At 48.4% G+C, this 14,267-nt stretch overlaps 2 protein-coding genes across 2 annotated transcripts in view; one reads left to right on the top strand and one right to left on the bottom strand.

Moving 5' to 3' along the window:
- Positions 1–5,634: 5,634 nt before the first annotated feature.
- EMH_0088450 (protein disulfide isomerase, putative) lies at positions 5,635–6,708 on the top strand (the record flags this gene model as incomplete). The annotated part of the gene is given in 2 exon segments (XM_013494659.1): positions 5,635–6,704; position 6,708. Coding segments are annotated over 2 exon segments (1,071 nt in total), but the record flags the coding sequence as incomplete, so codon positions are not given.
- Positions 6,709–10,982: 4,274 nt separating this feature from the next.
- EMH_0088340 (uncharacterized protein) overlaps positions 10,983–14,267 on the bottom strand; it is a gene marked incomplete at both ends in the record, with an annotated part of 10,398 nt that continues 7,113 nt past the window's right edge. The window contains 10 exon segments of the mRNA XM_013494658.1: positions 10,983–11,510; positions 11,517–11,950; positions 12,052–12,173; positions 12,282–12,355; positions 12,586–12,834; positions 13,149–13,214; positions 13,339–13,377; positions 13,575–13,680; positions 13,783–13,904; positions 14,168–14,237. Of these exon segments, the coding sequence (XP_013350112.1) occupies positions 10,983–11,510; positions 11,517–11,950; positions 12,052–12,173; positions 12,282–12,355; positions 12,586–12,834; positions 13,149–13,214; positions 13,339–13,377; positions 13,575–13,680; positions 13,783–13,904; positions 14,168–14,237 (1,810 nt within the window).

The raw sequence follows: 14,267 nt of genomic DNA, 5'->3' as shown, positions 1-14,267 counted from the left end.
GGAGGAGGCTTTTTTTTTATATTAAGTTCGTCGCCGCATGCGCGGAGCGTATGCAGCCCCAACTACTAATTCTGGAAGCTAGGCTGGAATCTAAATGCTAATTGTTCTGTGGTTTGATTCCAGCCTACGTCACCCATCGCAAACGCTACTGCCTTAGTATATTTGAATTGAAAAGCTGAACTATCCGCAGATTGCGGACTCACGCATCCCAGTCTCTCCGCACCTGGACGAAGGAGGACCCGATAGTCAGTAGATATGTATCTGGTGTATATGCATAGCCAAATGCACGAAAGTGGCTAGAATATGAAATCTCCTGTTGAGAACCATTTTGTGAAATCACATGCAGCTAGGTAATCGGGTTCTTTCGGAATAAGCAACGCCTGCTTGTCGTCTAGAGGAACGCCACGGTGGCATTCCCGTAGTTATAACGCTTCCACTCAGTTCCCCTTAGGTTTACTTCTACCCTGTCAATCAGTGTATTTACGTTCTTTCTTATCTCTGGCCGCTGCGCGCCACACCTGTATACATCTGCGTAGCTCTTTTTACCTTGTCTGTCACTGTTTCCTGATATCCAGTATTTACCGATGGCTTTGTATATTCAATGCAATGAAGGGATTATCCATCACATTTGTGCGGTTGTCCTTTTGATTTAGGGATTTCAGTGCTTTCATCGACATTTATTCGTTCTCATTCTCGCCTCTGCATCTGACAGCGAAGGGGCATCAATTTGGAGAAATTGATCTAGAGCCGAGCATCTGAGCTGGCAGCATGACTGTGAGCAGCGAGGGTCAAAGCCATTGCAGTCCCTGGGTTCCCTTTGTTAGTGATAGTACATCANCATGACTGTGAGCAGCGAGGGTCAAAGCCATTGCAGTCCCTGGGTTCCCTTTGTTAGTGATAGTACATCATTGTAAGCTATAGAATTACTAGTAAATCGGATTAGCTGGCCTTCAAAAGTGTGCACTTCCGGACGAGCCAGCATGATTCTATGGTACTCAGGAGGCAGGGCGGAAGCTGGTGGCTGCCGCTCGGGACGGGAAGTTTCGAGATTGCAAAGAGCTAATGAAACTTCTTCCAAGTCTTGACTTTGCAGAGCCTCCAGTGCGGTAGTCAAATTGAGTTTCGCACGAGCATTTAGTCGGGGTGGTTCCACATACAGCAAAAAGTACAAAAACCGAATGATTTTTTGGTGCCTCCTGCCACTGCAGTTGCCTTTCTTAACATAAACAGCAAAGTGGGTTAGGCTTGCCAAGGAATAAGCATATCACATGTGGGGTGCTAAGTGCCAGTGTGTTCTGCCTGTGTTATGTTTATTCGTAGTACTACCGTACTGCGCTGTGGCACGCTGCGTGCCGCGGCCATGAAGCCGTAACGCGCCTCCTCCTGGACCGGGGGGCTAGCGTCAATCACCAAGACCTGCGCGGTTCGACTGCCCTACACGAGGCTGCTTTTCACGGGCAACAACAAATAGCGGAGTTGTTGATCGAAAGAGGTGCAAGCTTGGACCTCCCTGATTATGTAGGCTGTTTCATGCAGCCAAAGCCTCACGCAGGTTGGCGTGGTGTCCGCCCCCGAAGCATTTNGATTATGTAGGCTGTTTCATGCAGCCAAAGCCTCACGCAGGTTGGCGTGGTGTCCGCCCCCGAAGCATTTTTCACTCGGTTTTAGGGTTGTCTGCGATCGACTGCAACAGAGAAGGGTTATAATTACCACATTATTGCCTTAAGCAGAAAAAAATGCAAGCACTGGCAAATGGGCTGATGCCCACCTGCAGGAGGGTATTAAAAGCCACTGTGAAGGCACCTCTGCCCAAACCCGCCGATGAGATTTGGCAATATACGTAGCTGCCGTCTAGTAATGAATTGCGTCAGTCTTTTGGCGAATTGGTGTTCAGGCTGGCGATACCCCCTTGCTTCTTGCGGTGTATGCACGACGCCCAGAGGCAAGTAAACGATTCCTAACCGTGGCTACGCGATCAGCGCAAGTAACAGCATGTATTACGACAAAACTGAGAAAAGTGGATGCTTCCACCCCTGCACATTTTGTTTAGTAGCATAAAAGCAGAGCTACTTCTATTTTGTGTGCCTGCTATCGCCTGCTATCAGATTNCATTTTGTTTAGTAGCATAAAAGCAGAGCTACTTCTATTTTGTGTGCCTGCTATCGCCTGCTATCAGATTGTAGCTTTACTGCTGAGCAAGGGGGCCGAGACAAACCGAGCGAATAATGTACGACACCGCTGCAGAATTTATAGAAAAAATACAAAGGGCGAGGATAATTGCATCGTGGATCTTTCGAAAAAGAAGTCAACGATAATTCAGTGCTTGAATGACTTGCTCCCTCTATATTTGGGGCTCCACTCAGGGTGCAGCCTGTGTGTGTGCTGGAGTTTATCTTCGAGTAAAAACTCAGGCTGGGCTCACCTGCTTCCACCTCGCAGCCGCAGCGGGCTCTCCAACACTTGCTTGCTTCTTGCTGTATAGAGGAGCATACACCAACAGGTTCAATCACCAAGAACGAAAAAAATTGGACGATGTTCTCGAGAAAGCACACAATACTCCGTTCAACTCACCAGGAGAGGGTATTGCTATTGCGGATGCATGTGAGGAAGCTGCCACATGCACAGGGACCGGAGAGTTCACCGCCTTTGCAAGCCCGTTAGAAGGTCAATCTTTAGTAGCCCTTGAAGAGCAGCCAAAGNTTTGAAGTCTGGGGACACTGGTGAGCCAAGCAAAAGAACTGTTTCCTCAGGGGTGCCCCTACAGCGAAAATACGTCATGCAGTGGAAGGCAGCAGCATGCATGGAAGAGCTGCATAGTGCCCAGAACTAGCTTGGAGAATTACGCGAGCCTCACTGTTGCCCAAATGCAGCAAAGTTCGGCTGTTCGGAGTAGAAAGCACAGGTATTCCTTTTTGCTATATTGCCACACGTCATCCTATATAATGTGGTCATGCAGGTAGCGAGGCCAACGGAAATTCGCCGCAATTGTCGGTACGCTCAGTATCACTGGACCTCTAGCTCATTTGCACTGAGCCTTGACAAAGCAAGGGAAGCTAGTGAGAATCGAAGCACTTCCTCACGGGCCTACGGAGGACCTCAGGAGCGTCACTGATGATATGAGAATCGGCACTTGAGAAAGCATACAATCGTTCCGGATGTGTGCAATCACCTGCACAGCAACGTAAGCCGTCTTTTCTCGTTTGCCCTTGGTGAAACTTGCTGGTGGTAAAGCAGCAAGGGCAGCACACTACCTTTCAATTTTGCCGCTGAGCCTAGATTATCCTACAGTCTCCAAAGCGTCTTCCACGATTGCCATTTACTGTTCGATTGTCAGTTATTTTTTCCAATACCCAAGTTAGATATGGTCGTTTAACTCAGACAAACTCTCCCACTAACAGCTGCTTCAGCTTGCTCTCACTGGAGCCTCATGAGTGCACAAAATGCCTGATTTGTTGTGCAAGTGCGGCGACTTATGTATTTCGTACAAAGTAGAAAATATCCAGCATGACTGTGCCTGGGAACACAACATTTTGTTGAACGAAGGAGACACGCAGTCCACCAAGCAGTTGTTGGTAACACAAATCTACCAAAGATGCTAGATTGCTTCGAGGCCTGCACTGCAGCTCAGCCGAGGTTGGAAAGGGTGCCCCACGTGTAGTGAACAGCTTACTCTGCTGCTATTACTGTTCTGCCTTATGGCTGCCTTCAAGGGGCACCCTCTACAACTCAACCCTACATTCTATGTAGTTTTCGCAAACTAAACCAAAATACCAACGAACAAGTTCTGATTCGTATCAGAGTCATGTCCCCCTAGCGAAAGGAGAATATTAATTGTTCTGCTCTCACCTGACGCTGTAGGAGTCAGTATCCTGCGCTTTGTCAGCCACAAGGCCAGCCCCATACACCCATACCCAGTGANGACGCTGTAGGAGTCAGTATCCTGCGCTTTGTCAGCCACAAGGCCAGCCCCATACACCCATACCCAGTGAGGCTGTCGAGCACCTTTAGCTGACCGGCCGTATTTTCTGTATGGATCAACCTGTTTTATTTCAAATAAGACGGCTTTTACACTTTGTCTCCAGAGTAGACCTCTGGAATTCCCAGTGCTGGTGCAGTACACCACGGCACACTTGAGGGTTTAGCTCCAATCGTATCATATCCCTTCGTAGCGAGCTCAAAGTCCAAACGCCCGATATCAAAATTTGCATTACTAGCATAAACGGGTGGTGAATCCGGTTAGGCCGTTGAGTCGTTGGGATCTTGTTACAGCAGCGTATGGGCTTTCGCAAACTGATGGCCAGAACTGGACCGGCATACATGTTTTGCACAGAGCAGAAATACACGAAAGTCTGTTTCAACAATAGAAAAGCGATCAACTAGTAGAAGAAAAAATTGTAGATATTTTGCCTTGCGATGCACCACCGAAAAAGGGTTAATTGTGGCGGCGGATGTTGGAGACAGCTCAGTCCACCCCGGTCGCCGTGGCCCCTGCCTGCATCTGACTCATAAACAACTCAACCGATACACAGCAAGATAAACAAGCTACCTGTTTATATTTGGTCCTGACGAAGATCCGAATGCGACCTCACTCGAGTTCGTTAACTTCAACTACTGCACACCCTCCACTAACGCCCCAGGTACAATCGGTGTGTGGCGTTCCGCTGAATGCTCCATATCTTCATGGACCTGTTGAGTCGGGCAATAGTGGTCCCTGCAGCTGTTCGATTGCGGCAGCGGCGCGGGTACTACTGATTGTCTCAGGACCTTATATTTCGCGGTGCGAGGACTTGATGCGTCCCGTGCAGGCGCTGCTTCCGATTTCATTCCCATGCGCCGACCAACTGCAAACACCAACTGGGCCGATTTGAGCATACTGCCATCCTCGCTGCGCACCTGATACTGTTACACAGCAAGAATTTGCCTTGATTGTCTACCATAAATGCGCGCTATGGCTTCGGGGAGCTGTATGCACAGCACCTTCAATATGGGGGCTTCCTTGAGGCGCATGTTCACAAGTATGCCTTCAGCACTCACCCATCAATCAATGCCGCCGACGTGGCAACAGCGTGTCCTGGCCAACAGGTTTCCATTTGTTTTTGTTACTCTGTTGGTAACTTCCAGTTTGTATGGTTCATGCATTTGTCTGGTAAGTGGCCATGTGGCCACAGCTCCTGAGCCATACGATCACGGCAGCATGCCGTTGCTGAACAAGAATGAGACCCTCATCTCGGCACCCTGGAGCCTAATCAAGAGAGATACAGAAGACAGCTCAGTTTTACAGCCAGGCCTTAACCATCATATGGAACTCCAGGAGCTTGATGATAAAGAAGAGCCATTAGGCGGCGAATGGAAGAACGTTACGGAGGCGCAAACATCATTACATAGGACGGATATCGCTATGGATGAATTGCATCTCCAACAGGAAAGTATTGATACAGAAAATGTGCTTAGCAACAGCCTAGGCGCTAAAAGCTCCGCTTCAGAAGCCACTTTGGCGGTTTTCACTTATACAGGATGCCCCTACTCTGAGGAAGCGCTCCGCGAGGCCCAACTGGCGCAGGATATGGTGCAAAGTCTTGGAGGCTCCGTTNCTACTCTGAGGAAGCGCTCCGCGAGGCCCAACTGGCGCAGGATATGGTGCAAAGTCTTGGAGGCTCCGTTAAGGTAGTCAATGTGGCCATAAAGCAGGAGACAGAACATGCCAAGATTTTGGGCATCAGCACAATTCCTTGTCTTCGACTTTACGGTAATAATAACCTAAAAAGTGCCACCTACAAAACCTATGAGAGTACGAACGTATCTGCTGATGAAATCGCGCACTGGATTCTACGAAGTCAAAATAGAACAGTTCAATCTTTGTCAGGAACCCAGGATGCCTTTCGAGAGGTACATTCCCGAGGGTCTCCTGTGGGACCTGTCGTGGATGTGTCTGTCCATGAAGGGAGCCCGCGCGCTGCGCTTATAGTAAGGCTTTCGAAGAACATAGAGCAACTTCCTTCTAGATTTACTTTATTTAAGATAAAATATGTAGGCTCTTCGGAGCGAGAAGAATTTCGTGTCTACCGGAAAAAATTGCCGTTTGATGTGGGAGAAGAGGAATATCTTACTTTGGAAGAACCGCAATGGGAGCCTAAATCTATGTTGGCACTAATGCTAGAGGCGGAGAGCCGGAAAGTGTATTATGGTGATAAGCCTTCTGGCGTGCTTCTTGGGAAGCGGGCGCTTCTTTCTGTCTACGTCAGTCGTTTCGAAAGCTTGCAGGATATTGCATTGTTGTTGATGGAGTTCCATGAAGCATACAATGACCGCATAGCCTTCCACATAACCAGGAGCTCTCTGAAAGAAGCTGCTAGGTCCCAAGACACGTTCAGCCACAGTTGGGGTGGCGCTGTCCTCACAGATCAGCAAGCAAATGCATCAGCCTACCGAAGGGTAGCAGGGGTGGTACGCGAGCTCTCCCCATTTTCACAGTATTCCTTGTCGATGCCCTTCAATTACCATAGCCTAAAGTTGTTCCTCGAAGAATGGAGTACTGGGAATCCGGAACTTCATTTCCGTTCTAATCACCTGACCTACACTAAGAAGGAAAGCTCTGTTTTGGAACTTAACCATCACCAGTTCCTTGACGTATTAAATAGAGCCAAGCGGGCGCCTTTTGCTGTTCTCTACTACGAGCCCAACTGCGCAGATTGTCAGGCGTACCTNTAACGACCTAATTGATTTTGACATGAAACATAAGATCCCATCAATCGCTGTATATCTAAAAGGGCCACAAGCTCTAGATAAGCGGATTCTCTATACCGGACCTCCCTTGGTGAATAATCTCTTGGAGTTCTTAGCCATGCTTGTTTCCAAACACGAGGACCTTTAAGTAGCACTGGGATGCATTTTTATCCACACAGCTTGACTGCTGAAAAATTGACCTGGCACCCATAAACTCGTCCAAGCTGTCGTCGTCGCCAAATGATCTCGTCGTGACAAGATCATTTGGCGCATTTTCCCCTCATCTCCGTTAAATAACGCCTGCGGCGCATTTTCCTGTAACATTGGTTGCGTAATACTTTCACGGTAACGAACCACAATTTCCCAAGTGCAGGTGAAATGACGATCAGGCATAAGGCAAGCGTGGCCAGCCGTTCCTAACACGCACAGTTGAACAGGCCTGCCCTATGCGAGAATTATCCGGTAAGAACACAGAGAACTGCAAATGACTAAAGATTCATCTCACGTATTACATGGGGAATTGCACAGCCGGTCACGGCCTTTGAACCCTGACGGCAGCGCCGTATATGAATTTTCGTACCGCTTATAAGAAATAGCTAGCGAATGCGCCGTCCTACGAGATATTTCGGTCTCTTCACCCACTAGCTGTGTTACGTTTTACTTGCTTCAGAGATTAACTACCAGGTGTATGTACTGCAGGCGTTTANGCTCAGATGCAGCGTGACGCGGCAGCAGCAGGAATCACAGCAAGCCAATTGCATATATGCCAATAGAGCCTAATGCCGATGCCTATTGTAGGGAATACTCACTGCAATCACGGCAACAATGCCGTGTTCGTTGTGAAATGAGTGAGGGTTGTATGAACAATGGAAGTGTTTGTGAGTGCTTACTGATGTACATTGAGCATAACATTTGTGAATGCATTGAGCATTCTTTATGAAATGACCGTTGGTATGATTATAGAACAGGCTGGGATGAGCCTTGGTGCAAACGGTATTAAAACATGCTACGCCGTCCGCTCTCCCAGCAGCAAAGGCCGCAGTGCCTGCTCTAGTGGGGTTACAAACCAGACCAATTTTGAAGAATAAACTGAGAGAACTAAGTTCCTCTAACCCTTCTTAGCTTGATATGCTGTTGTATCAGTATAATAGCTAATTCCTGCCAGCTCGCTATAGTCAGCTGTGGGATGCTATGGATGCACCCCACAGCAATTCTTCAGAGATACAACCTATTAATAAGTAAGGCTAACTGCAAATATTTGTTCTAAAGAGAAATACCCTAAGTTATCTTGAACAGATCTCAGCATAGCATGAGAGGGACTGAGGGCTCTCCCCACATATCATCAGCTTACAGGGCATGCAGAAACTCTACTGTTATGGATTCGCATCACCCCATCGTGTGAGGGAACTTGGATCCCTACTAGGCCTCACAATTGTGTTGTTCATGTGCGTTTGTGCTCTCGTTGTGGGCACAAGGCACAGAGATGTTGGCAGAGGCTGGTGCGGCTGCTGTCTGGTCAAGATAACTTACAGCATTTTTCTTTTGTACAAATATTCGCAGTAAGCTATACGTGTTGTTCGGTAGTATCTCTGAAGGGCAACTGTGAGGCGCAACCGCGGAGACGCCACAGCTGAGTATAGCGAGCTGGCAAGCAATATCTATCATGCTTAACAAACATATCAGACTAACAAAGGTCAAGGAAATAAGTTATCTCAGTTTATTCCCTCTCTGAAAATTGTTCTCTCTCGACCCCAGTACAGCAGGCACTGCGGCCTTCGGGGCTGGGAGAGGAGACGGCGTAGGCTGGTGCAAATAGCTTTTGCACCAAGGCACAAGCCACCCTCTCCTATAACAATACCAATGGTAACTCCATAAAGAGTGATTAATGCTTTAATCAATGTTATATTCAAAGTATATCAATAAGAACTCACAGGCACTTTCACTATTCATACAACCCTCACTCGCTTCACAACGAGCACGGCACTGCTGCCGTGATTGTAGGGAGTATTCACTACACACTGGTTCCACTCCTCCTACTCTAGAGGATGCTAACGCTATTGGGCACNCTGGTCTAACGTACAATTCCCCTGCCATGATAATACTACAAATTTCTGAGGCCACACTTTCTGAGGCATTGCAAAGTAAGCGTTTGTACCGATAGGTGCGTCCTCGAACCCGATCGGCTCACGTCTTAGCTCTCCATTCGCTGCCAACCTGGTTACTACTTATCTGCCTCCATCAAACGTCCTTGATGAGAACCTTTGACACCGAAGTTCTGAATTCACGATGCAACTTCCTCTCGTCAGGGGCGGATCGCTGCCGATGTGTTGCTCTCTGTCTGAACCTTTCGGTGTTCAAGTTTTTTTAATTCTGAGAGTTTCTCTTTGTACTGACGTGGATTCGCAGCTATTTCCTACCGGATGTCAGAAATCATTCGTATTTCGGTTGTACTCCAGAAGGTAGATATCCTGATTTATATATAGCCAACATTTTCATGCCTCCACGTTTAGGAAAAAGATCTAGAAAATATTTCTCCCTCTGAAAGGGGAAAGCGCCTTCACAACTAATCAGTGCCGTACTTCAGTCCTTTCCGCCGTGGGGCTCGGCGGTAGTTTTCGCAGCTCGCGCCTGCCCGCGTCAACAACAAGGTGCTAGGAAATGTAACTAGANAAGTTTTGCTGTTGGGATGGATGAGAAGCGGTCCCATTTAAGGTGCCACACTGATTGCTGCAATTGCTACTTCACAGCAATCCCACATGGAAGCTCTCAGTCGGCAACGTGCAAGCAATTAGACACATGCACCCACCTCAGCCAGAAAATGCTACTTGCCCTCGCACAGACAATGCACTCGAGTTCGCTCCTTGTAAGAAGGCCTAACTGACAGGCTATGTAGTGGGATGGCGGTAACACCTCAGCCGAGTGTGGCGTATGCAGATAAGGGTTCCTTGGAAGCCGATGCATGCACCGACATTCCCGTGCGTCTTGCCAGTAAGGGCGCCCATGCAGGGGGAAGCATCTTGGTGGGAATTAGTCTTTTTTGGCTGGGGGGGGGGTGTTGCGGAAGGAGTTGAAGGCGCTCTCGCACATTGAGTACATTCTCTTCTGCCCATTGGCCGCGCGAGTTGTGCCGACTGCTGGCCACAGGAAGGACAGAAACGTGGTTTAGGGAGTTTTCGTTTAAATATGTAGGTGCTGTTGCGAGGTACTCTCTGCTTACCAATAGTTTTCACTGCGTTGACCTGCGTGAGCCAAATGCGGTCACCAGCACGATCTGCATATAGGCATTAGCTCCAATTTTCGACTCGTTTCTATTAGACTAACGTTTGTAGTGTTGTAGCAACCTTTCCATATCTGGCATCATATTTAGCCCCCTTCACCCATTTGGTTCCTTAGGCATTTCAGCAAAAAACGGGTTATGCTGCTTATGGACCTGCGTGTAGATTAAAGCAGGGCTTGCCAGAAGTTGGCGCATGCATCAACATCTGTTTGTATGCACGCTACTGGAAGCCAAGTAAGCGATGTATGCGTGAGCATCGATAGGGGATATTGAATGCTTGACAGTGCGAGGTGCCGTGGCGGCAAGGGTTAAAGCTACAACTGAGCATGCAGATGCTCATAATAGAATGTCCCCTCCATTCATCAACAGCAGGACGTCGTCTTTTTATGCTTAGGAGTTATGGAGAGAGAAGGGATGTCAGCACTTTTGGGTGGAAATAGCGAGCGCACGACGCCAGCTAAGTGAATGGCAGTCTCCACTATGCGCCAGTCATGTAGTACTAACTTCAATGAGAACAATATATGCTGGAGCTTGCCCGCAGCAAGTGGGGGATATTGAATGGTAACGTATTCATTTACTGGATTGCTTACTAGTAGCTTTAAAATTGTTCATACAAAAAAGCTGGTGTCTACAGTCGATATGCAGAGTGAGGGCCAGGTAAGCAGAGCCCGTAGTGCCCTTTAAATCGCATAGTAATCCTGTTTCATCGCGCATTCACGATGGAAACAAAAGCCCAACGCAAAAGTCAAGGCTGTTCGCTAGGGTATAGAAGGATATGGGTCACTTTGTGGAGGGACCAACTTTCAATGCTTCTCTGTGCACATGAATCGAGCAGCCCCTTGAGGAAGCTTTGACAAATCTTGGTGCCTCACCATGTTATCATGCGAGCTGGAAGCAGTTTCATGTTAAAAATGAAGCAAATGCAGCGAGCGTCACATACGAGTAAAGCGAAGCCTGAAGAAATAGGGAGATAGATGATTGTCTAATCGCTGCTTGTTTCAGTGCCTGCTGTACTTGACCGCCGGCTAACGGAGCTGCTGACAGAACTGTCACTTTCATTTTCGTTTTGGCTGCTGCTATCCTGCTGGTTTGGTCTGTTGTGAGTGTTCACGTTCCCAAGCGAAGTAGGTGAGCTTTGAGGTGCACTTGAGCTTCTAGACGGCTCAGGTGACTCCGGATCCGATGCGCTGCTGCTCTCGGATGAGCTAGAAGAGCCCGAAAAACCTGAAGCTTCAGCGCCATCTGGCTGAGAGCCGCGACTGCCTTTTACCGCAGGGGAATCGCCTTCACTTCCACTCCTGCTTTTATCTCGGCTCAGTTTGTCAGCTCTGCTGCTCCCGCTGCTCTTGCTGCTGCTGGAGTCGCTGCTGGTCTCTGAGCTGCTGTCACTACTCGTCTCGTCAACAGATTTGCTGCTGCTCCCACTGCTTGTCCTGCTTACATTTGCGCTACTGCTGCTTGTTCCACTAGTGCCACCTTCGCTGTCGTCGCTGCTACTGCTTCCAGTTTTNNNGTTTTGGTTACTTAAAGTTGCCATGGCTTCTTGCTTGTTAGCCTGCGTCTGGCTATACCTGGTATCTTCGCTTGCGCTACTGCTTTCGTTGCTAGCGCTTTCTTCACTGCTGTCTTCTTCACTGCTGCTTCCTTCATTGCTGGATTTTTCAGTACTCTCATCGGAACTTTCACTGCTATCGCTGCTTTGAGATGTCCGCGCGGAGGCGCCTGACACTTTCCGCCGTTGCCTTGGCTCCGTTTGGTAGCTGCTGCTGGACGGAGTGCTGGAGTCCGATTCACTGCCTTCGCTGTCGGTTGGAAGATAATCTGGCGATGTCCCCAAGGCGCTGAATGCCTTAGCAAGTATTCCTAAATTTGCAATCATATTTCTGAGGAAAGACCCCTCTTCAATTGAATTTATTACGCGTTCGATGTTACATAACGTTGGCCCACGAGCTGCAGACACACATTGCCGGCACCACCCCTATATTCCTGCTACAAGTGCTACAAGCATGGTGCAACCTGTTCTAGATTTCAGTTGCTACCTTGGGTCATACCGACTACGTTCGAAGAATCTTCGTATGCCTCGTAGGACCCGTGCTTGGCTTCTTCCTCCACAATGCACCAAAAGATAGGATGCCACCTCTCAAGCGCATCTCTTTTGGCCTTCCACTGTTCTCTGGGAGAAAAGAACGGTAATATGCAGAGCATACTCACGTTTACCCAGATGCTTCGTTAATTGAAACGTGATGCTTGCCCAATCGTGTCCACCTGACTTGAAACTTACTTCATTTGCTTCTCCTTTTGCCGTGTTGTCTGCAGCCGTTCCGCCTTAAAATCCATTACGCTCTTCCGAGGCCCCTGATAACAATCATAGAGACAAAGCAGGTAAGAGCACGCCCGGCTATAAAGGGTGCTTGCCACATGCGCTTGNTCCAACTTAGTGTTCAGCTGTCGTTTACAGAAGATTTGTCTCTTTTCGCTGCAGTGCTCCGCCTCCTGTGCCTCCCCTTGGCCAGGCGGCGCTCGTTCCGTTTGGCCAATTTGTCCTCCATAATTTTGCTCTGCCGATCTCTTTCCTCTCTCTGCACCCGAATCACGGCGTTGACGAACTGTTCTAGATGCTTGCCGATGGCAGCTGCCTTTGTGTCAGCTCCATCCTCTTTGGCAATCAAGATGCTTGCGCAGCTTCCAGACCTTATACGTTTTTGCCACTCAGCTACGACCTTGCTAGCCGCATTGTCAAGAGTTTTTCTTGATTTATCATGGGAGTGATCTTCTCTATGAGACGGAGATTCCCCGCAATCCGTATGTTCATCAGGGAGCACCAATTGGACAGTCTGACCAGTTCCATGCCCAATGCACAAGCACATCGTCTTCGGGATTTATCCCGGGATTTTGCCTAGAAACGAACGTGCATGCAGATATTATCTTTTGAAGAAGCAGGATTCAGTTGGTGAAACGCCGGATGAGTGCGCTGCACTTCAGCGTACCTTCAGGGGCGCTGTTGGTCCGTTCGTTATACTTTCGTTGCTTTTCACCAGCTGCAGTCACGTACACAGTTCCGTCCCTATACAATGCATTGCATTCTATGCGTTAGATGCAAAGATATGGTGCGGTTCCGGAGTTTTGACTCAGCCTGCGGCTGACCGACCTCGGCAAGTTCGGCGTAATGTCTTTCCTTCAGCTCCTTCACTTCCTCTTCTTCCTGCGCCGCTATCTGTAGAGTATTAGCAGAAATTTCGCCCTCTAGATTACATACTCGATGTGTTTGGGTACAACGGCATCTCGCACAGCTACCGCGCGTCACAATTACCCGTAGAAAGGCAGGAAAATTAGTTCACCTGCGCTGTTTTTGCAGCCATAGCTTGCTTGACATATTCCTGAACAAGAAACACCGAAGTTATTTGCATTGCCACTAAATNTTTGCAGCCATAGCTTGCTTGACATATTCCTGAACAAGAAACACCGAAGTTATTTGCATTGCCACTAAATTCTCTCCAGACTGGCACGTGATACTGGACAGATATTGAACAGAAGCGTCACCACTTGACGTGAAGGGTCCAACCAATTATCTCACATCTTCCTGCGACGCTAGCGTAGCGTCAGCAGAAGCTTCGTCGCTCTGATCCTCACGAGCTTGTTCTGCCGCGGTTGACGAATATATAGAAAGGCGTTTCGTAGGGCTGTAGAACCAATACATGGGCTCGAACGCACGATGGATACCCGTCAACTAACACCCCCTTGGAACATGCCCACATCGCCAAGCGCAGATGTGCATTTCTTACTAGAGCTTGTCCTTCGCCTCTCGTTGCGCTTGATGAAAGAATTGATTGAGAATAAGAATTCTTTGGCGACTGTGCAGCTCTTTCAAATCTCGGAGCTCAGCTTCGTGACAGCCTGCTAAGAGCTGCAGACAAAACGCTGCAATGGAAAGTCCCCTGCAGGCTGTGGTTTCTAGTCTGCGCAACCTTACACTAGTAATACTTTACGGCTGAGACCACATACACTAGTGGTAATACTTTCTGCGCTCTAAGATAACGTAAGCCGCAATAATCAGTATGGCACGCTCTCTACTGTATGCACTGTTAAAGCACAAGCTGTCATCTTCAGGGCCCCTCATCTGAAAGTGTTCATGTGCAACTGGGCGTTGAAAAGAGTGTAGGCGCTGACCTCCTTCTGAGCTGCAACACTGCTAGATTTATCAAGCTGCATGCTACGCAGTTCTTCAAACTTCGCAATCCTGGAGAGCTGCAGCGCAGCAGTACTCAGC

Source organism: Eimeria mitis, genomic scaffold (genome assembly GCF_000499745.2).
Source record: "Eimeria mitis Houghton genomic scaffold, Emh_scaff124, whole genome shotgun sequence".
Classification (NCBI taxonomy): Eukaryota; Apicomplexa; class Conoidasida; order Eucoccidiorida; family Eimeriidae; genus Eimeria; species Eimeria mitis.
This window is presented reverse-complemented; position numbering and strand designations above follow the sequence as displayed.